The following is a 24363-nucleotide window of genomic DNA, read 5'->3' as shown; positions in this document are numbered from 1 at the left end:
TTCTGTCTCTTTTCTATTTTCTTTTGTTTTTCATGATAATCACTTTTTATTATGAAATATTTATTTTTTTGCATTATTTAATTTTTTCCCCTAAGCAAGTTATAAATGTGGGTCCTTTTTTACGTAAGTGCTGAGTATTGCTATGGACTGTTCAAAATTTTTTTTTTACCAAAATATTTGATATTATTCATGATACTGTTAAAGTTTACTGTATCCTATAGGTTTTGATATGTGGTGTTTTCATTTTCATTTCTTTTGAGAAATTTTTTAATTTCCTTCTTTATCTCCTCTTTGACATGCAGTAGCCTATTGTTTAACTTCCATGTGTTTAGATATTTTCCAATGTTTCTCTTGTTATTGATTTCTAGTCTTGTTCCATTTAGGTGTTAAAAAATACCTGGTATGTTTTAAATAGTTTTGAATTTTTTGAAACTTGTTTTGTGGTCTAATATATGGTATGTCCTAGAGAATGATCCATGAGCTGAGGAGAATAATGTGAATTCTGTAGCTACTGGATGAAATGTTCTGTAAATATCTGTTAGGTCTATAGTGCAGATTAAGTCCAAGTTTTCATTGTTGATTTTCTGTCTATATCATCTGCCCAACACTAAGAATGGAGTGTTGAGGTCTCCAACAATATAATATGATGGTCAGGGTCTAATCTCTCTTTAACTCTGATATTTGTGTTGTATATCTGGCTCTGATAATATTTGTGTTGTATATCCGGATGCTTCAGTGTTGGGTGCATGTATACAGGATGGCCATAAAGGTCATGGGCAACTTAATATAGTTTCCAATTTTAAATTGCACATGAACTTTCTGATCACCCTATATTTAGAATTGTTATATTCTCTTGCTGAATTGACCTCTTTATCATTATGCAATGACCTTCTTTGTCTCTTTTACAGTTTTTGTCTTGGAATCTATTTTATCTGATAAAAGTATAGCTACTACTGCTCTTATTTGCATGGAATATCTTTTTCCATTTCTTTATTTTCAGTCTATGCATGTCTATCTGAGAAGTGTGTTTCTTACAGACATCATATCGTTGGCACTTGTGTTTTTATCCATTCAGCCATTATATGCCTCTTGATTAGAGATGTTAGTCCATTCACATTTAATGTTATTATTATTTATTTGTTTGTTTTAATGTTACTATTGATAGGTAAGGACTTACTATTGCCATGTTGTTATTTGATTTCTGGTTGTTTTGTGGTCCTCTCTTTCTCTTTTTTCCTTTCTTCCTGTCTTCCTTTGGTTTTTTTTTTTTTTTTTTTTTGAGACAGAGCCTCAAGCTGTCCCCCTGGGTAGAGTGCTGTGGCATTACAGCTCACAGCAACCTCCAACTCCTGGGCTCAAGCGAGTCTCCTGCTTCCACCTCCCAAGTAGCTGGGACCACAGGCGCCCGCCACAACGCCCGGCTATTTTTTTTGGTTGCAGCCGTCATTGTTGTTTTGGCAGGTCCGGGCTGGGGATTTGAACCCGCCACCTTAGGTGTACGTGGCTGGCGCCTTAGCCAGTTGAGCTATAGGCGCCGAGCCCTGTCTTCCTTTGTTAAAAATGATTTTTTTCTGGTAGTGTGTTTTCATTTGTTTTTTTATTTTTTTGTATATCTGTTGCAGGATTTTTTGTTTTGAAGTTACCATAAGGCTTACAAAAACCATTTTACAACCAGTTATTTTAAACATATGATAACTTTCTGTATACAAACAAACAAAGAGAAATCTAACAGAAATTCTATCTTTTAACTCCATCCTTCGAAGCCCTTGGCTTTTTAACTTTTTGTTTTTTCTATCTAGATCTTTTTAGACTATTTGTCTGTGCTGTTGTTATTTTTGATAGATTGTGTTTTAGTCTTCCAAGTCAAGATAGAAGTGGGTTTTTTTTTTTTTTTTTTTGGCAGAGGCTCACTATGTCACTGTTGGTAGAGTGCTACGGCATCACAGTTCACAACAACCTCAAACTCTTGGGCTTAAGCAATTCTCTTGCCTCAGCCTCTCAAGTAGCTGGGACTACAGGTGCCCTCCACAAAGTCCCAGCTATTTTTTGTTGTTGTAGTTGTCATTGTTGTTTAGCAGGCTCAGGCTGGGTGTGAACCTGCTAGCCCTGGTATATGTGACCTGTGCCCTAACCACTGAGCTATGGGCGCTGAGCCAAGATATAAGTGGTTTATACATAGGTACATTACCATTACAGAAATATTCTGTTTGTGTCCTTCCTGTTACCTGTGAGTTGTATGAACATGTACCTTCAGAAGATTTCTTTTATTTATGTATTTATTTTTAAAATTTCTAATTAATATGAGGGTACAAATCAGAAGATTTCTTATTGTTGAATAATACCCTTTTCTTTCTGATTGAAAAACTCCTTTTAGTGTTTCTTATAGAATAGGTCTGGTGTTGAGGAAATTGCTCAGGTTTTGTTTGTCTGGCAAGGTCTTTTATTTCTCCTTCATCTGTGAGGGATATTTTTGTAGGATATGATATTCTAGGGTTAAGGTTTTTTGCCTTCAGCACTTTGACTATGTCATGGCACTCTGTTCTGGACTGTAAGGTTTCCACTGAGAAGTCAGCTGCCAGAGGTAATGGCACGCCTTTATATTTTCTTTTTTATTTTGCTTAAGTCCTTTCCTTTATCTGTGACCTGGGGGAAGCTTGATTATTAAATGCCTTGAAGCAGTCTTGTTTGGGTTAAATCTGCTTGGTGTTGTATGACCTTCTTGTCCTTGAATATGGCTATCTTTCTCTGGGTTTGGAAAGTTCTGTGTTACTATTTCTTTGAATAAGCTTTCTATCCCAATCTCTCTTTCTCTACCTCTTCTTTAATACTTGTAACTCGTAGATTTGCTCTTTTGAGGCTACTTTCTAGATCTTGCAGGCATGTTTTATTCTTATTTATTCCTTTTTCTTTTTTCTCTTCTGTCAGGCACTGGGTTTGGCTGTAGCTATTGATATCTCACATGTACCTCAAGTCCACTGGCTCTATGCTAGCATAGCCATAGAAATTACCCAAGGACTGTAGCCCTTGTGTCCTGACTGCCTTATGAACTTAGTCCAGGCAGCTTTTTATCAGTCAGTGGTGGGGCTAGTTGGAACTTGGGCTTCAGGGCAGAGGATTTCCTTCTGTCCAGGCTGGTCAAGGTGCTCCCTCATGGGCACTGGCAGAATTCTGCCCTGTGCTATGCTCCCCGTGCCATGGTAGCCCTGAGTTTTGATTCAAAGTCCCACAGTCGCTTCATTCTCCCTTCCCTGCCCATATAGATTCTTACCACTCAGTGTGCTGGTGTGGACACTGCCAGGGGAACCATCCAGGGGTGGAATAGTGGGGAACCGGTTGCCTTGGGGACACATGTGACCTTCTGGATCCTTGAGTATGACCTTTTGACTGAATCCAAATTTCACAGAACAAGTCCTTTAACAAAGGGATGTTCTGTGAAGTTTGGATTCAGTCAGAGGCCACACTTCGGGATCTAGAGGACCACATGTGGCCTTGAGGCTGCTCCCCACCCTTGTAAGGAAATGAACGATTGCCTTGTCTGCCCTCTTCAGTACTTCTTTCCTTGATAGAATGTTCAAACCAGATAGTATGATTGCTCATCTGATTTTTGGTTCTTCTGAAGGTGCTTGCTTATGTGGGTAGATGTTGACATAGGTGTTCAAGCTGAGAGGAGATTACTAGAAGTTTCTGTTTGGTCATCTTGCACCACACCCCTCTCCATACTGTTAAAAGCTGCATATCTTTTTCTTATTTATTTATGTATTATTATTATTTTTTTATCAAATCATAGCTGTGTACATTAATGCAGTCATGGGGTATAGTGTGCTGGTTTTATATACAATTTGAAATATTTTCATCAAACTGGTTAACATAGCCTTCATGGTGTTTTCTTAGTTGTTGTGTTAAGACATTTATATTCTACATTTAGAAAGTTTCACATGTACCCTTGTAAGATGCACCATAGGCGTGGTCCCACCAACCACCCTCCCTCCACCTATCCTCCACCCTCCCCTCCCTTCTCATCCCTTCCCCTCCCTCTCTCCTTTCCTCGTATTCTTGGGCTGTAATTGGGTTATAGCTTTCATATGAAAGCTATAAATTAGTTTCATAGTAGGTCTGAGTACATTGGGTACTTTTTCTTCCATTCTTGAGGTACTTTGCTAGGAAGAATATGTTCCAGCTCCATCCATGTAAACATGAAGAAGGTAAATTCTCCATCTTTCTTTAAGGCTGCATAATATTCCATGGTGTACGTACACCACAATTTATTGATTCATTCGTGGGTCAATGGGCACTTGGGCTTCTTCCACGACTTAGTAATTATGAATTGGGCTGCAATAAATGCATATCTTTTTCTTATTCTGAGCTTTTATGAAGTATTGGATGTGAGGCTCTTCAAACTTCAAATATAAATCCATTTCTCCTAGTGATTCCCTTTGGAATCTTTGTCCTCTCTAATCCAGATTATCTCAGAAAAATGTCATTTGACTTTCTGATTTTCTCTGAGTTTTAATATAATTTTCTAAGGCCCATTAATATTTCGTGAAGTTATAACTCTAAAATTAATGTTTCAATGCTGAAAAATAAATGCATGTATATATGCATAAGGATGGAAAAAATAGAAAATACACAATTATATATTTTGCCTCAGTTTTTGTAAGTTAAAGTAAGAAATTTCTCATTATGACTTATTAAGGTTGTAGCCAAATTACAAGCGTAGCCAATAGAGCTGATACAGGAAACAAAAGATAAAACATAGGACACAATAAGATAAAGTACCTAGAAAATATAGATTAATTTTTAATGTTAGTCATATCATCTCTTATTGCATGACTCAGAGTGATCCCAGGGTGGTTGGCTGGTAAGCTGTATTGCTTTCACAAGGTTAAAAACGCTGAATTGCTGTTTCTCTTGGAAATTACGTATCCCATGGGGAATAATTAAGAGTAATAAGTAGCTGGAAGCAGAACCATGAATTGAGTTAATGCTTCTTTCTTTTTTTCCTTCTAGGATATCTTGTTTAAAAAGAAGGTAAGTACCACATGCTTTGATTACTATGAATTGTTCTAAAAGCTTGGATTGTTAAATTGGCATTATAATTTATGTTAGAAGATTAGGTGTGCCTAAATAAAAATGCTTAATTCTTTTTAAAATGAATCATTCTATTTTGAGGCAGGTGTCTGATTTTTTTTTTTTTATATGCCACCATATCCATGGCAGGTTGGAAAATTTAGAAAATGTAGGAAATATTTAATGTGACTCTAGAGAGTAATTTTAGAAATCAATGGTAATCAAAACACTTATTTTTTTCTTTCTTTGATATGGCTTTATTCAAAGCATGGCTCTGATGCCAGCCACTCCTGGGGTCCTCTACTGAGGGGGGTGTTCCTGGTATTGGCTAGGGTTGGAGAAGTGTTTCTAGCTAAGAGACAGAGCTCAGAGTCACCCCCATGTTGATTGACTTTAAGCTCTTTTTTTCCCATCGTGAAGAAACAGGAGCCTGATGATGGCAATCAGACCAAATGGCAAAGGAAGCTGGCCAATGTTGGTTAGATAGGACTTAGCACGATAAATGACCATGAGCTTGCTGAGGAGTCTTGGGCTGGATGTTCATTTCCTAAATCAAAGTGTTTGGAAAGTCTGCACTTTGTTCAATGAGCTGCTTACTTAACATCAGGAAATATACAAGTATTGGTACATAAAATAATAGGAACTAACTGGGCATGGTGGCTCACACCTGTAATCCTAGCACTTTGGGAGGTCAGGAGTTCAAGACCAGCCTGAGAAAGAGCAAGACCCCATCTCTACAAAAAAATAAAAAAATTATTCACAGTGGCACACACCTGTAGTCCCAGCTAGTGGGGAGATTGAGGCAGGAGGATCACTTGAACCTAGGAGTTTGAGGTTGCAGTGAGCTATCATGATGCTATGGCACTCTAGCCTGGGCAACAGAGTGAGACTCTGTCTCAAAAAAAAAAAAAAAATGAAGACACTAACCTGACCTTGTAGAGCACCATATTATAATATTATATTGAATTATATGTAGTCAGATACACCATCATTTTGAGTACCATTAAGAAAGGAAAAAACCCTGCCAATTAAAGTATGACACAGTATCTTCTTATTAATTACAATTTTTATTTTATACTATGAAAATAATTCTTTTAGATATTTTAGATACAGGTTTTTAAATCCTATATCACTTGTTTGTACCTAGGAGAAAATACATATGTAAAATATCTTGGTTATTTCTAAAACTTCTTCACATCTGTGTCTAAATCATCTGAATCACTTTTTGTCTGGGTTGTCGATGTCCTTGTTTTTCCAAATAATACTGGCTTCTGTGCCAGCAAAAGCATTGGTGATACAAAATTTCTTAGACTGTTCTGGAATTTTCTTCTGTAAGTTTTGAAGTGCATGTGTAGGAGGCAGCTACTCTCATGCTTGAACCTGGTTGACAGCTGCTATAAGACTCATTCTGATTTCAGAGATGTTAAAAGGAGTAAAAATGCACATCTTAGAATTGACAAAATATAGCATAATTCAAATGTTTTCCTTTGACTGGTAAAGGAATTTTTAATGTTTGTATGTTGTTGAGCTTTGATATATTATATGGGAGAAGCAGCATAAATTAAAAAAATCCACCAAAAATATTTATTTTCTCCTTTTAACTGGCATCTATATAGTGTATAGATATTTCTGATGGGATGACTATTTTATTGAACAATGATGAAATTTAATAATGCTTTATTACCGGGCTCTAAAGAGAGAGAGAGCAAAATCTCCATAAACTTGCAAGGTGAAATTTCTTTAAGGGAGTATTCTGGCTGGTCAGGTGCTGAATACAATTTGACATGCTATATTTCACTATGTGTTAATATTATATTTCATTATTGATTCAGTGTGAACGCAAGACCTGTGAATGTGAGAAGGGGGATCCGGGAGATCCAGGGCCTCCTGTGAGTATAGTATGTTTCTATTTTGAACTTAGGGCTAAGTCAGGACGTCCTAGCAATGATAGCTCTACTTGCTCTTGAATGCAGTGGAGCTATTTTGGACTGTCAAAAAGCAATTGTTTTGTAATAGCAGCACACATTCTATCCTTAGAAATGAGCCTGGGATTTTACTGACCTGAAATGAGGGCAACTTGTTTTAAAATGATGAAGTTGTTTCCACAAAGGACATTTCAGTGTCACTCCTTATATAATAAATTTGGACTGAAATTTCTCAATAATGAAGTGAAAATACAGAAAAAGTGAATACAAATCAGCAATGCTTTAGGCAAAGCTTTATGCCATTAGAAGCAAGTGACACAAATGTCTCTGGGAGTTTAATACTATCTTCACATGAATCCACCTGCATGGCAGCAATAGCTTGTGGCCTCTTGCAAAGGCAGCTGGTCAGGATGCTTTAGGCCCCAGCCCCTGGGCTGCGGCCCAGTACTGGGGTCTGTGGCCTGCTAGGAACTGCCTGCATAGCAGGAGGTGAGTGGCCGGTGATCCAGCAAAAACTTCATCTGTATTTACAGCTGTTCCTCATTGCACTGAATCTTTATTATGGTTCTTCATGATGCATTACAATGTAATAATAATAGAAATAAAGTGCACAATGAATGTGCTGTATTTGAATCACTCTGAAATCACCCCCCTCACCAGTCCCTAGAAAAATTGTCTTCCATGATCCTGTTGCCAGAAACATTGGGGACTGCTGCCTTAGGGAATTAGGGTGAATTCTGCGAAACAGAAGTAACCACTTGTTAGCCAAAAATAAATAGTAGGATTTACTGTGATGATTCAATTTTTGATAAGATAATCTAAGAATTCTGGCCTAATATCTGGTAGGTTCTCTGTTTGTAGCAGGAAAGCATTTGAAATGACATCAAGATCACTGGAGATGCTAACACATGTCTTCAGAAAGCTGCACTCCACTTATTTATGATTCTAGATTTTATCCTAGAGCATAGAAGCCCAATAAAGATGTTTCACAGAATGCATGAATTAAAAAATTTCAACTAATTTTTGTATTTAGGGATGGGGAGGAGAAAGTGTACTGTGACTATATTAGAATATGAAAAATTTTACCTTGAGACTAAAGTCCAAAGGCTATACTTCTTAAATCACTGTACCAGTTAGGGTAATAGAGAGGGGGATGTTTATTTGTCTTTTTTTGTTTCCTCTGAAATACAACTGGTAGAAGCTGATTTTTGCTAAAAAGACCTTCCCTTCCTATTAAGTTTTAGTTGATGCATCAAGAGATTTCTAGGGAAGGGATATTCAGTTATGTTTTAAAATGAACAGTAAAAAAGCTTACAATTGCTAAGATAACCTGATTTCAATCAATCAATATTGTCATGTTTTAATGAGGATAAACCACAGACTCTGTTATTTAACATTTATTGAGGATCTCCAAAGTCAGTTCTCAGAAAAACAAACTGTTGGGGGCTGAGAATAGAAAAACAAAATGCTTTTCCAGAACAGATTGAAGAACTCCCTTCCCCCGTCTTTTGAGATTGTCCCCTGAATATCAGAACCTCTTTGACCAAAGGCAAGCAAGGTCTGTTTTTTTTTTTTTTTTAAAGTGACCAAGAGAGGGGAATTGTAGAAATGGTTCACAATGAAAAAAGAATGGGAACAACTCCCATCCTCCTGCCTGTTGCCATCACTCTTTTAAGTCTTTGTATGAGTTTAATTTTGTTTGCAAAGCTGCTGAGCAGTAATTGCTTGCAGAGAAGTAACTGACAGAAAAAGAGAGACTTTATCCTCTTTTCTGAATCTGCCAATTCAAGACATTAACATTTTCTTGGTATAGGAAAGGGAAAAGAGTTGAGTCTCTGCTTGGCAGGTAAAGTTTTTACAATCTTCTGTGTTCTATGGGATGAACCAATGAGAAATTATTATAAAGCATAGAAAACTAACAGAACACTTGCTTAAAATCTCTCTCTCTTTTTTCCTTCAGGGTACACATGGAAACCCCGGTATCAAAGGTGAGCGAGGACCCAAAGGAAACCCGGTAAATGAATAAACTTCTTTTCTTTTCTTTTTTTTTTTTTAGACAGAGCCTCAAGCTATCCCCTTGGGTAGAGTGCTGTGGCATCATAGCTCACAGCAACCTCCAACTCCTGGGCTCAAGCAAGTCTCCTACCTCAGCCTCCCAAGTAGCTGGGACCACAGGCGCCTGCTACAATGCCTGGCTACTTTTGGTCACAGCTGTCATTGTTGTTTTGGCCGGCTGGGCTGGGTTTGAACCCGCCACCTTAGGTGTATGTGGCTGGCGCCTTAGCCACTTGAGCCACAGACACCGAGCCAAACATCTTTTCTTTAAACCAATTTATCTCCTTCTAGATTTAGAGAACAAAAATTAAGAAAAAAAAGAATGTCTTAGTACATGGCAAAAATCTGACAATTTTTATGAATAATGTATTATCTGTCTTGTTTGTATTAGCTTGTGTTCACAAATTCTGAAGAACATATGAACATTTTGTGAAGTTTAGGAAACCTAGAGACGCTGGATACATATAAACTGGCACTTTAATAATAGTGGCTCCAATTAATCAGGGCAAGGTTTCATGAACTACTAATGTGGGTTCCATGTGGCACTGACATTGGCACTTGTGTTTTTTATGGGTATACTTTATGAATAACTGGCCTACAGTAACAATAGAAAAAAACACTAGATTTTTTCTTACTCCCCCTTCAGGCATTTCAACAATTCTTTTTATTTTTCACCTATCAAAAAAAATCTAGAGTTTTAAAGAAATAACTTACCTATTTAGATCATTGTTAGTATTTTGGTGTTGCAAATTTAAGACCAACCGAATGAAAGAGAGAGATGCTATGTGCAAATTTAAGGTAAAACTCTGTATAATGAAAAATAATTATTAAAATGAAGAAAACATGTGAGGGAATATTTGCATCAAGTACAATGGATGTTGGGTCAATTTCTATAGCTCACTGAGTTAATTTCTATAATATAGAGACACCTTATAAGGCTGATGATAAAATATCAAGCCCTTAATAATGAAGTAGGAAAATGACACAATTTTCAAAATAGGAAATAAAACTGGGAAAGAAAGAAACAGAAAAACATTTAATTTCATTGTGTAATGAAAGAAATTTAAATAGAGACGATGTAGTATACTTTAATACTAATTTTTTACATTTTGAAAACTTGGGAATCCAGAGGATTATTTTTTGTAAACAGTGTTCTAGTTCACATAGTTGCGCATGTGTGTGTACAAGTCTGTGTGCATGCATGTATGTGTTCCAAACTTTAAAAAACATTTCTTTTCCTAAAGCAATTGTGTGGCAATACTCAAATAATAGCAATTAATGACAACAATGTGGTAGTGAAACTGATTTGCTCTTCATTGTAAAGGTAACTTGATGCAGACATTTTGGAAAGTACTTAGGCAATGCATGAGAGGCATTTAATACTTAAAAAATTTAATTCAATAACTCTATTCCTGAGAATATTTTTGAGAGGTAGTTTAAAATATAATGAATAATATACATAAAAGTATTTTGGCAGTCGCCTGCTTGTCAAAGAAAGGGAATGTATAGCATTCTTGGCCAGCACATGTGAGTGCACACTTGTGCGCACACACACACACACAAACCCTGGATGGGTTCATTTATACTCATTCATACTCATTCATCCTGGATGGGTTCAAACTGATGCCATAATGCCTTCTTTTTTGTTGTGTTCAATGCCTTAGTGTATGTTCACATTTCATCTATTAGGTTTGTGATTTTGTGCTATATAATATGTTTTCCTAAGTCTGGCTAAAAGCAAGCAATCACTCTTGAAGATGTTTTGGAAAACATTCCAAAGCCTCATAGAGAAAAGCCAGAGTGGCCAGCTCCCAGTGAAAACAATGCCGTATTTGACAACAATGGTGGTGTTGTTGAGCCAGGATGTGGCCTAGCTGTGAAAGTGTACCTGGATTTTGCATCCTACACTTCTGGCTTCACTGCAAAAGGCAGAGTTTATCTGAGCCATTTTCTTTGCTAGATTGCGTGGTGAAAATGTCAATGGTAAAGACTAAAGATTTTTCCTAATCTAGTTAACCTATTGATCTAGGTTGAATGATGCACTTACTGTGTTGTCAGTCACTCTGCAGGGCTGTGGAATTTTTACTGAGTATTTTGTTTATCACAGGGTGATGCCCAAAAAGGAGAACCTGGGGAAAGAGGTCCAGGGGTACGTATACGACTGGAATGCCTACCTCAAAAAGGGATCCCAGGATGTGAGAATCCCGATTGACCATTTAGACTGCTGTAATGCAGATACAGAAGTGATTTGTATCTACCTGTGCTCTTGCTGGCTCAGGCAGGCAATCAGACAGGATCTTAGAAGTGGAAATGTGGGGAGAAAATACTTGGCTCTGCAGGAACGAAAATGAGGCCAGGACTGACTGTTCAACCATATGACATTCCCTGATCCCTAATTTGTATTTGTGAAAGGCCTGAACAAGGAAAGCATTTTGCTTTATTTCTTACATCTTTTCATAATAAAGAATAAGTTGGAATTTCAGTAGAATAAGAATTACATAGTCTAAACTATGCTTTTGTCAATACAATTGTGCTGATGAAATGAAAGTTATCATTCTAGTTGATTTCTTATCCCCCAAATTAAAAGATAGCAGATTTTGGCTGAGAATAATTATAGCACTTATCTTTTCTTTTTTTCATTTTTTCTGGGTATTGCAGTAAGCAAACAGCAGAATGTGTATAGCGTGTAAAAAGGACATTGTGTATGTTGCCTTTTTCTCCTAGTCGCCTTGGATATAAGCCCTGGACTTAGAGCCAGATATTTTGAAAATTGTTCTCTTGGTGTGTAATCTACTTTATGAAAAAATATGATAGAAAAGTTGATACTGTCAATAGAAATTCATTCAGAAATTTGTGTTATTTGTTCAGGCAACATTTCTTAGATACCTTTCACATATAAAGTGTACAAGTATGTAAAAATAAAAACTAAGATAAAGCACTTACATTTTAAAATAGTTTATTATCTTCCGGGAGAGGAGAGATATTCAAAATAGCTATAATATAAAGCAGAATGTCAAAATGTCATACAAATGGCATGAACAAAGTATTGTAGGCATGCAGAGGAGATTGTAGCCATCAGGGTAGGTTTTATGGGATGAATCCCAAAGAAGATGGAGGATTGTGATAGGCAAGGATGGAGCGAGAAGGCAGAAAGGGACAAAGATTCTAGACGGAGAGATTGCTATGACTGTCCGCCTGAAGGACGGCAATGGGTTGGGGAACAGTGATATGGGGTGCCTGAAGAGAAGTATTGTCAGACACAGCTTGATGGGAAGGTTGGGGCCAGCGTGGATGTTCAATGCTGCCTGCAAGGTCTGGGTTTTGCTAGGTGAAGGGAAGTTCCCCAAATTTTAGATGAAAGGTACCCAAGACCCAAGAGCTGTGTTTTGGGAAGACTACTCTGGCAAGGCTCTAAAAACAAATTTGATTGAGAACAAGGAAAAAAAAGGAACACTTCAAAGGTTCATTGCTATAGTTGATGAGAAAGTAGCAAGGATGTTGACTAGACCTGCTCTGGGCAATATGAAAGCCATGAGCTAGAAATGGCTCCTGAGCACTTGAAACACTGGCCAGACTGAAGGCAGGTGTGCTGGGGAGTTAAATACACAACAAATTTTGAAGATTTAGTACAAAAAAGAGGATTATATAATACACTTACCTCACTGATAATTTTTATATTGATTAAATTTTGAATGACAATATTTTGAATGTGTTGAGATACGTAAAATATATTATTTAAATTGGTACCACCTTTTTTTTTATTGTTGGGGATTCATTGAGGGTACAAGAAACCAGGTTATACTGATTGCATTTGTGAGGTAAAGACCCTCTTACAATTGTGTCTTGCCCCCAAAAGGTGTGGCACACACCAAGACCCCAGCCCCTCACTCCTTCCCTCTCTCTGCTCTTCCTTTCCCCACCCCACCCTCCTTCTTTCTCTCTCTGCTCTCCCCTTCCCCTACTCCCATCATGTCATTACGTATCATCAAATCAATTGTCCTCATATCAAAATTGAGTACATAGGATTCTTGCTTCTCCATTCTTGTGATGCTTTACTAAGAATAATGTGTTCCACTTCTATCCAGGTTAATACAAAGGCTGTAAAAACTCCATTTTTTTAATGGCTGAATAGTATTCTATGGTATACATATACCACAGCTTGTTAATACATTCCTGGGTTGGTGGGCATTTAGGCTGTTTCACATTTTGGTGATTATAAATTGAGCTGCAATAAACAGTCTTGTGCAAGTGTCTTTAGGATAGAAGGAACTTTTTCCTTCTGAGTAGAAGCCCAGTGATGGGATTGCAGGATCAAATGGGAGGTCTAGCTTGAGTTCTTTGAGGGTTCTCCATACTTCCTTCCAAAAAAATTATATAGTTTGCAGTCCCACCAGCAGTGTAAAAGTGTTCCTTTCTCTCCACATCCATGCCAGCATCTGCAGTTTTGAGATTTGGGCCATTCTTGCTGGGGTTAGATGGTATCTCAGGGTGGTTTTGATTTGCATTTCTCTAATAATTAGGGATGATGAGCATTTTTTCATCTGTTTGTTAGCCATTTGTCTGTCTTCTTTAGAGAAGGTTCTATTCCTGTCTCTTGCCCATTGATATATGGGATTGTTGGCTTTTTTCATGTGGATTAATTTGAGTTCTCTATAGATCCTAGTTATCAAGTTTTGTCTGATTCAAAATATGCAAATATCCTCTCCCATTGTGTAGGTTGTCTATTAGCTTTGGTTGTTGTCTCCTTAGCTGTACAGAAGCTTTTCAGTTTCATTAAGTCCCATTTATTTATTTTTGTTGTTGCAATTGCTGTGGAGGTCTTCTTCATAAAGTCCTTCCCCAGGCTGATAGCTTCCAGTGTTTCCCCCACACTTTCTTTGAGGTTCTTAATTGTTTCTTGCCTCAGATGAAGGTCTTTTATCCATCTTGAATCAATTTTTGTAAGTGGAGAGGGGTGTGGGTCTAGTTTCAGTCTTCTACATGTGGATATCAGGTTCTCCCAGCACCATTTATTGAATAGGGAGTCTTTCCCCCAAGGTGTGTTCTTGTTTGGTGGTTGTAAGATGTTAGTTTCGTTTCCTGGTTTTCTATTCCATTCCAAATGTCTATGTCTCTATTTTTGTGCCAGTACCCTGCTGTCTTGACCACTATGGCTTTGTGGTACAGACTAAAATCTGGTATGGCGTTGCCCCCCAGCTTTGTTTTTATTACTAAGAACTGCCCTCGCTATATGGGTTTTTTCTGGTTCCATACAAAACTCAGAATAATTTTCTTCAAATCTTGAAAGTATGTTGTTAGTATCTTAAGAGGGATGGCATTGAATAGGTAGAGTGCTTTGTGAAGTATAGACATTTTAACAATGTTGATTCTTCTCAGCCATGAGCATAGTGTGTTCTTCCATTGTTAATATCCTCTGGTGTTTCCTTTCTTAAGATTTCATAATTTTCTTTATAGGGGTCCTTCACCTCCTTTGTTAGGTATATTCCTAGGTATTTCATTTTCTATGAAGCTATGGTGAAGGGATTTGTGTCCTTAATTAGCCTTCTCATCTTAACTGTTACTGGTGTATACAAAGGCTATTGACTTGTGGACATTGATTTTATATCCTGAGACATTACTGTATTTTTTGATGACTTATAGGAGTCTTGTTGTTGAGTCTTTGTGGTTCTCTAAGTATAAGATCATATTGTCAGCAAAAAGGGAGAGTTTGACCTCCTCTGCTCCCATTTGGATGCCCTTTATTTCTTTGTCTTGCCTAATTGTATTGGCTAGAACTTCCAGCACTTTGTTGAATAGTAATAGTGACAGAGGACAACCTTGTCTGGTTCCAGTTCTAAGAGGCAAAGCTTTCAGTTTTACTCCATTCAGTAAAATATTAGCTGTGGATTTGTCATACATAGCTTCGATCAGTTTCAGAAATGTGCCACGTATGCGTATATGCTTCATTGTTCTAATTAGAAAAGGATGCTGGATTTTATTGAATGCTTTTTCTGCATCTATTGAGAGGATCATATGGTCTTTGTTTCTGCTTCTGTTAATCTGGTGGATAACATTTATGGACTTGCATATGTTAAACCAGCCTTGCATTCCTGGAAAAAAACCTACTTGATGTATGAATTTTTTAATGATGAACTGTAATCTATTGGCTAGGATTGTGTTGAGAATTTTTGCATCTATATTCATTAGTGAAATTGGTCTGAAATTCTCCTTTTTAGTTGGGTCTTTTCCTGGTTTTGGTATCAGGGTGATGTTTGCTTTGTAGAACGTGTTGGGGAAGATTCCTTCCTCCTCAATTTTTTGGAATAATTTCTGCAGTACGGGAATAAGCTCTTCCTTGAAGGTTTGATAGAATTCTGGTGTGAAGCCATCCAGACCAGGGTATTTTTTTGTTTGAAGATTTTTTTATTGTTTCTTTAATCTCAGTGCTTGAAATTGGTCTGTTCAGGATCTCTAGTTCTTCCTGGATAAGTCTAGGGAGAGGATATGATTCCAAATATTGATCTATTTCCTTCACATTGTCAAATCTCTGGGCATAGATTTTCTGGTAGTATTCAGAGATGATCTCTTGCACCTCTGTGGGATCAGTTGTAATTTCCCCTTTATCATTTCTGATTGAGGTTGCTAGAGATTTTACTTTTCTATTTCTAGTTATTCTGGCCAAAGGTTTATCAATTTTATTTATTTTTTCAAAAAACCAACTCCTCATTTCATTAATTTTCTGACTGATTCTTTTGTTTTCAATTTCATTGATCTCTGATTTAATTTTGGATATTTCTTTTCTTCTGCTGGGTTTAGGCTTAGGTTGTTCTTCTTTTTCCAATTCCATAAGATGGCTGGTGAGTTTGTTGATGTGCTCTCTTTCTGTTTTTCAAATGTAGATGTCTAAAGTGATATATTTTCCTCTCAAAACTGCTTTTGCAGTATCCCACTGGTTTCGGTAGCTTGTGTCTTCATTGTTGTTATGCTCAAGGAAGGTAATGATTTATTATTTTATTTTTTCCTGCACCCACCTGTCATTCAACAGAAGGTTGTTTAATTTCCATGCCTTTGTGTGGGGTTGAAGTTTTTTGTTAGGGTTCCACCTTTAGTGCCTTGTGATCTGAGAAAATACAAGGTAAAATTTCAATTCTTTTGATATGATCAATTTTGGAGAATGTTCCATGGGGTAATGAGAAGAATGTATATTTTTTATCTTTGGGATGGAGTGCTCTATATGTGTCTATCAAGCACAGTTGTCCTAGGGTGTCATTTAAGTCCCTTATACCTTTGTCTAATTTCCGTTTAGGAGATCTCTCCAGCTCTGTAAGAGGAGTGTTAAAGTCCCCTGTTATTATGGTATTATAGGATATTATATTGCTCAGACTGAGTAAGGTCTGTTTCAAGAATCTGGGACCATTTTGATTGTATGCATAAATATTTAGAATTGAAATGTCTTCTTGTATTTTTCCCTTGACCAATATAAAGTGGCCATCTTTGTCTTTTTTTGACTTTAGTTTCTTTAAATCCACATGCATCTGAAAATAAGATCACAACTCCTCTTTTCTTCTGAATTCTATTTGCCTGAAAAATTGTCTTCCAACCCTTAACTCAGAGTTTTAATTTGTTTTTTGAAGCTAGGTGTATTTCCTGCAGACAGCAAATGGATGGCTTGTGTTTTTTAATCCAGTCAGCCAATCTATGCCTTTTCAGTGGGGAATTCAAGCCATTAACATTTATTGAGATAATTGATAAGTGTGGTAGTGTTCTATTCATCTTATTTTGTGAGAGTCCATTGCTTAGTTTTATTTTTTGCATCGGTGTGGAAGTTAGGTTCTGTCCTTTAATTTCTGAGATCTTACTTTGCTGTTGATCCATTGTGATGGTCAGTGTGTAGAATAGGTTGAAGTATTTCCTGTAGGCCTGGTCTTGTTGTGGTGAATTTCCTCAATGTTTGTATATCAGTAAATGATTTGATTTCTCCATCAATTTTAAAGCTTAGCTTAGCAGGATATAGAATTCTGGGCTGGAAATTGTTCTGTTGAAGTAGATTAAAGGTAGATGACCATTGTTTTCTTGCTTGGAAAGTTTCATTAGAGAAGTCTGCAGTCACCCTGATGGATTTGCCCCTGTAGGTCAACTGGTGCTTACTCCTGGCAGCTTGAAGAATCTTTTCTTTTGTCTTGTCTTTGGACAGGTTTATCACAATATGTCTTGTAGAAGCACAGTTAGAGTTGAGGTGACCTGGGGTCTGATATCCCTCTGAAATGAGTGTGTCAGAATCTTTGGTGATATTTAGGAAATTTTCATTTATAATATTCTCTAGTATGGCTTCCATTCCCCTGGGGCATTCTTCTTCCCCTTCTAGGATACCTATAAGTTGTATGTTTGAATGCTTCATAAAGTACAATAATTCTGTCAGTGGAAGTTCTGGTTTTTCTCTCTTCTTTTCTGCCTCTTTAACTATCTGAGTTATCTCAAGAGCTTTGTCCTCTACTTCCAAGATTTTTTCTTCTGGATGGTCTAATCTATTGCATTTTTTTTTTTTTTTTGCAGTTTTTGGCCAGGGCTGGGTTTGAACCTGCCACCTCTGGCATATGGGGCTGGCACCCTACTCCTTTGAGCCACAGGCACTGCCCTCTATTGCATCTTTAAATTTCCTAATTGACTGCTTCAGTTCCTTCAGCTCTGCTATATCCTTTTTATATTCTTCATATCATTAATCTTTTATTTGAATCTGTTTTTGGATTTCCTTTTGGTTATTTTCCACTTTATCAGCAGTTTCCTTCATTGTTTCCATCATTTCCTTCATTGTTTTCATCATTTGTATCCTAAATTCCCATTCTGTCATTTCTAACATTTCTTTTTAGGTGGAATCCTCTGGAGTAGCTACCCCAAAGTCCTTTGCGGGGGGAGGGTTGCTCTGGACTGATTATTCATGTTGCCAGGAGTTTTCTGCTGATTCTTCCTCATGAGTGATTTCTTTTATCTGTTTTCTTGCCCTAATTTTCCTTTCACTTCCACTTGTTCTTTAAGTTGCCATGCCATGGGACTAGGGTTTTGATGAGTCCTTTTGGTATAGGACCAGAAGAGTGAGAAGATTGAAGAGCATGGAGGGAAAAAATAAAGAAAAAAGAGAAAGGAGAGGGAATAGGTAAGAGGGAATATGACAAAAAGAAGAGAGGCACAGAAAGAGGGAGATAGGAGCAACATAGGTATACAGTAGGGTACTTTGACCCAACCTTAAAAAGCCCCAACCTCTGGGGGTGCTGGGTTGAGTGGTTCCCTTGAGGTCAGCAGCTCTTTGCTAGCCTGTTTGGACACAGTACCCAACCTCCACCAAGTAGAGAGGAAAGGCAAAAATGATATAAATCAAAGCAAAACAAGTAAACAGAAAGCTTTACAGGATAAAATTGGGGGAAAAACCAAATAATAATAGTAGAAATACGAGTGAAAATGAAATTCTAATTGTTAAAGAAGGCAACAATGGAAAATTATATTTATACTAGAAAAATGAAGAAAGAAAAGAAAGAAAAAAGGAAAGAAAAATCTATAGGGAAAATGTTGAAAAAAAACACCAAAAAACAAAAACCAAAAAGCAATCAGTATATATTGCAGGATATTGTCTGGGCAACAGGTGATTGTTCTGGGGTATGAGATGTTAATCACGATGCTGATATGGCTGTATGATATGGGGATTGGCGGCCTCTGCTGATTTATCAAATCCTACAGGGTGGAGACCCTAAATCTCTCCTCAGCCCACTTAAAAGGCACTTTAAACTGCTAACTTTGGCTAAGCAGAAGCTTTCCCAGGAAAGCTCTTGTCGCTGGGAATCACTCCTGAAGTGGCTATCCAGTTACCCAGTGTGCCAAAACCAGTCTTGCTCTATGCCCCTGAGGGCAATGGCTATAAGGCAGGCATCCTCACCGAGGACATTTATCTAGTCCACTGGGTGTTTTTGCTTAGCAGCCGACTTGTCCTGGGCCCGCAGTCCCGCCCTCCAACAGTCTGAGGGACAGTGAACGGCCTCCTGTTTAAAAAGTTTGAGGACCCCTGCAGCATCTCAGTCCCCGCCTTTAGGCTGCTCAGTCACTAGATTACTCGCTCCCACCTGATCCTTGCTCTGTGACCCTGAGGGCGGAGCTTGCGGGCAGTTCTCCCACAGTGGCTCTGTGTGGCCCACAGACGAACACTATTAGCTCCGTCTGGCTCAGCGGCTCACCCTGGGGCTGTGGACAACACTTAAAGTCCTCTGCATTCGTGCCCAAGTTCCTCCAAGGTAGTTCAACTGAGTGCCAACTGCAGAAATCCAAAACAGCTCACAGGTAAGGCCTTTCCAGTTTGCGATCTCAGTGCTGCTGTTCTTACAGCCGCCGGCGGGAGTAGATGGAACACACGCAAACACTTGCCAGTTCTCCACTGCTTTTGTCCTCCTCCTGGGGTCCAGAAGTCTCACGCTGACTTCCTGTGTCACCAAAGGGATGATTCTGGGCAGAAACACTAGCCAGAGATGCCTGGAGTCTTCTCCTCAGACTCACCGTGCCCATTTGCAAGGAAGCTGTTACTCGGCCGCCATCTTGCTTCGTCTTCCGTACCACCTTTTTGTTTTGGTTTTTAAAATATGGCTGTGAGAACATTGAAAATCACATGTGTGCCTCAGGTCTGTGGCTCACAGAATTTGGGATAGCATTGGGCTACTGTGGTGACAAAATGGAAAGGACGAGAACATGAGAATCCACAAAGCGGTGAAAATGACAGTGTGTAGTGGTGAACTCGAATTCACACAGTCACCGAATACTTAGGGAGCACCTGCCAAGCACTGCACTCTTATATCTGGAGATACAGGGCAAGCGAGTAGGATAGAGAGTCCCTGTCTCATGAAGTGTCCTAGCTGGGGAGAGAGAGAAGTAGGCAAACAAATAAAAAGATGATTTCCATCACTGAGAAGTGTTAGAAAATATGAAACAAGGGAATGAGGATGTTCTAGACAGCAGTGGCAGCAAATACAAAGGCCCTGAGGTGGGAGCAGGGTTGGCAGACTGAAGAAACGGGAAGAGCATCTGTTAACGAAGAGTGATAGGAGACCAGGAACAGAGGCAGGCAGGGGCTGGGCCACAGAGGGTCCTGTAGGCTGGGGTAAGGGGAGTGGAATTCAACCTGAGTATAGTGGGAAGCTGTGGGAGAATGTTGACCAGGTTGAATTAAAGGGATGCAATGGGTAAGGGAAGGAGAGAGAAAACTGAGATGATTATAAAATTTTGATTCTTTGTGATTTGAAATGTACTGTTACTGGAAATAGAAAAGTCATAAACAAATTTGGCAGAGACATATGAGTGCAAAACTGGTGATGAAGAGGCTCATAAAAGAAGAAAGAAGAAAAAGAACATGAGCTGATAGAGCAACCAAATGGTGACTTGACCAGGGATCTCAGAAAGAAAACCAGAAAAAAAGAATATACTATTAAAAATAATAATCCTTTATTTTTTAAAAGCCTTATTGGCACCTTCCAAAATACAATCTTAATTTTTTTAATATAAAGTAATGACAGAATTTTAGTTGATAACAATTTTGAAAGGTCCATTATAGGTCATCATATTAACAATGACTTAGGGTTGTGTGTTATAAGGAGTTGAGAGTACCCTAAGATTTCTGAGATTAGAAATTCAAGCTTTTTTTTTTTTTTAACACTACAAACATGAATTGTTTTAATAGAGACCCAATTATGTGTGGTGTCTATAATAAGGTCTTTAATTTTAAGCCCAATTCTAAAACTTAGACCATATCTGTGAATAAGTATTTCTCAGTTGGGTTAAATTGAAGTATAACAATATTTTTGAATAATTGTACCTTTGTTTTCTATTCTTTGGTGACCACTCATTGGAGAGAAATGTTATTTCCTTCATGAAGTTTCCTTTTATAAAAAGGTCACATACACAACAAAATTTTGTTGTCTGACTTACATGTCCAATAAAAACTTGATTATTCCATAGGTTTTTTCAAGCTCACTTTAAATATGCTTCACAATTCTATTTCCATGCTTGAAAAATATGGTTGGATGAAAAAGACAAGAAATCTTGTTTGAAAAAGACTCATTCTACTGAGGGCTGGTAATTTACCAGTTCATTTAGTATTCAGTGTTGTGTTACTTATTAGAGTTTATGGGCAGTGACAGTGGGGAGGATGGTGCAAGATGCCCGAGTGCCACACAGAAGACAGAAGTACTGGTCCCTTATTTGGAATGAGATAAAAGACAATAACTTAAAGGTCACTGCTTCATCGAGGTTGATAAAGGAACCAATCACTTCCTTGATGTCATATATTCTAGAATGAATTTAAAAGGAGGAGTATATGAATACAAATATTTACACACACATTTTAAAGGCTATTATCTCAACTCATTTTCAAAGCCAATTTCTCTGAATTGCTGTGAAACATTTTCAGCTGTAATAGTTTAAAAGTCAATGTAACAATTTTGAGAAGACTGTTATAGGTCATCACTTTAACAATGACTTTCAGTGTACACCATCTCCTTCAGCTTTGGGCCAAAGGGCAAGAAATTGGGTTTGAAAAAAATACCTGAAACAAACTGAGCATAAAATGTAAAATAGTGGAAAAAAGGTTCTTTTCTTCTTCTTAGAAGAAAGAAGAGAGAAGTGAAAAAGCCTACATTTATGTAGTCTGATTTTCCAAGTATAAGTGTGTTTTTGTTATAACTTGTAAGTGAAAAACATCTAATATTCATTCTAACCCTGCCTTACAGTAATTTACTTTTTCTTTTCTTTTTAAATTAGGGAATTCCTGGGTATAAAGGTGACAAGGTAAGTTGGCAACAACAAATAGACTCCTACTTCAGAAAGAGAAACATAAACATATTTAAATAATTGACAGAAATAATTTTCCTTTGTTCTTGTAAGTGAATTCCTCATTCCTAAGCATGCTCTTAACTCTGTTAACATAAAATAATAATAGAATATAAGAGATGGGTGTGTGTTGTCAGGGATAGTGGGCACTCTGAGATTCCTGAGATTAGAATATAGTTTCCTTAAGCTTTTCAAACAGAAATACTCTTAGTAGAGAACCCCAGTTTCACAGCCATGCAGTCCAGGTATCCAGACCAAAAGTTTCTCTACAAAAACAGATGCAGCAACGCTGTGAGTAGGTCCTTAACTTCCTAGGAAAGCCTTGACAGCAAACCCTGTCCCAGGAGAAAGAGAGGATTTATCCTGGGTAAGCCACAATGAACCACTGATTTCAGTGAGGCAGGCATCCGTGTACAGCTTGCAGTGGGAAGAAATTTGGCAAACAAGCAAACTAGAGGTATGGGTGGTAGATGATTTTATGTGCATTTGCAAGTTATAAATTCGGAAATCAAACTGCTTCAAAGGAAATTAACAAGTTGGACTTGGGTTTAGGAACCCCAGAGAGCGCTCAGTTGTTCATTGATAAGCCTAACCCACAGGTCTCTCTTGTGTAAGTTTTTCTGTCTGAAATCAGAACATGTGCTTATCAGGCATACTATCCTACAGGAGCTACAACCCTCAGGTCTGCACAAGAGACCTGAACTTTAGAGGGTCCTACACTGGGTCTCCTCTGGTTTTCATACTCCCCATGGAGCCAGAGTCTGCAGGTCTAGGTTCTCTTCTCCTAAGGCCCTGCACAATGGCCCAAGCCTGCTTGGACGCCATTCACAAAGCTTGCCATATCCATTTTTCCCCCCCGGCTGACGGGGGACTAAATGGCAGTGGTTTGTGGAGGCAGGAGAGGTCATGCAGGGGGCACCTTCTTTTGTTTTTGAGACAGAGTCTCACTATGTCACCCTTGGTAGAGTGCTGTGGCATCACAGCTCACAGCAACCTCAAACTCTTGGGTGTAAGCCAGTGGTTCTCAACCTTTCTACTTGCCATATTGTTAAAAATGGAACAAAGGGGTCAGGACCCACATGTTGAGAACAACTAGTTTAAGCGATTCTCTTGCCTCAGCCTCCCAAGTAGCTGGGATTACTGGTGCCCGCCCCAGTGCCTGGCTATTTTGTTGTAGTTGTCATTGTTGTTTAGCTGGCCTGGGCTGGATTCAAACCTGCCAGCTTAGGTGTATGTGGCCGGTGCCCTACCTACTGAGCTACAGGCGCTGCCCTGCCTGGGGCATCTTCATGTGTGTGCTCCTCTTGCCGTGGAGGGAGCTGGACGTGGGAAGTAAAGTGGGTACCAGACTGCAGGCTGTGGGCATGAGGTCCAGCATGGGCCACTGAGGAATTCCAAAGTCCTTTAATTCTTGATTCTTATATTCTTTATATTTGTCAAGAAAGAAAGCTGGAACATTGTTAATTTAATTTATAATTTTCAACTATGTAGACGCATAATATACGGGCTCCTGCTTGCACTTTTGTCTTGGGCCTTGTGAAATATTAGGGGTGAACCTATACATGCCGATAAGCATGTCCCATTTTCATGTCCCATGAAAATGTTATCAGGGGAAGAGTGTGGGAAATCTCATGATTCCGGCAACCTTAAGAATTTGGGCAACTCAGTGTTCTGGAATGTCTATTTCTTCATCGAGATAGAACTGGATTAGTACAGGCCTGCCTCATTCATTTATAGGGTGATTGGAGAATCAAGTGGGGTAACAGTTATGACAATGTATTCTAAAACATTTGCTTGTCCGTAAATGTAATGTGCTCTTAGGAAGAGGCAAGGGACAAATATCAATATGGAACAGTTAAACAATTTACATGATTATAAAATTATCCTATGTTACAACTGAGGAAAATTATGGGTAGCTACCCTGCCCCATCTTGATTTATACAATGGGACAGTTATCAACACCTGTATCTTTGAGAAGATTCATTTAAATTTCTGAAGAATTACGGATTCACCAGAGGAGTTCTCACTTGGAAAATATGAGCTGTTAGAGCAAAGTGACCCTGAACCATCAACATTCAAACCAGAATTTCACCAAGAACAGCAGTAGCAGGAATCAGAGGCTGAAAACAGAGCTGATCTGTTCATAGCTTTCTGAAGCACTTGCTCTCTGAAACTGTGTAACTGTGGGCATTCCACAGGGATTAATGACCCCCCCAAAAGGAAATCGCCTTTGCAGAGGCAAATAACAAGAGCACAGTATTTTCATTGATGGAAATCTGCCCCTAAAACAAATGCTGTTCCTTAGGATCCTATAGCTAACAAATCTGTCTGGACAAATGGAATGTGAATTCTGGCCAAAAGAATTTTGAGTGTATTTATGGCACTTTTCTGTTTTATATTTTGGTGGTTGAGTCATTTTATTCCCATCCAACATTATTAAATTAGTTGCTTTCTAATTGATTCTTCAGAGTGATTTTTC

General features: G+C 38.2%; 1 protein-coding gene across 1 annotated transcript in view; it reads left to right on the top strand.

Annotated features, from left to right (window-relative positions):
• Positions 1–24363, top strand: part of COL28A1 (collagen type XXVIII alpha 1 chain) — a 190010-nt gene that overhangs the window by 7604 nt on the left and 158043 nt on the right. The window contains exons 3-7 of the mRNA XM_003782701.2: positions 5008–5028; positions 6900–6956; positions 8953–9006; positions 11155–11196; positions 21816–21842. Coding sequence (XP_003782749.1) covers positions 5008–5028; positions 6900–6956; positions 8953–9006; positions 11155–11196; positions 21816–21842 — 201 coding nt within the window. The remainder of the gene's footprint in view (positions 1–5007; positions 5029–6899; positions 6957–8952; positions 9007–11154; positions 11197–21815; positions 21843–24363) is intronic.

Source organism: Otolemur garnettii, unplaced genomic scaffold, assembly GCF_000181295.1.
Source record: "Otolemur garnettii isolate 467f Iridium unplaced genomic scaffold, OtoGar3 scaffold00005, whole genome shotgun sequence".
Taxonomy (NCBI): domain Eukaryota; kingdom Metazoa; phylum Chordata; class Mammalia; order Primates; family Galagidae; genus Otolemur; species Otolemur garnettii.
Note: the sequence above shows the minus strand (reverse complement) of the source record. Positions and strands in the feature narration are given on the sequence as shown.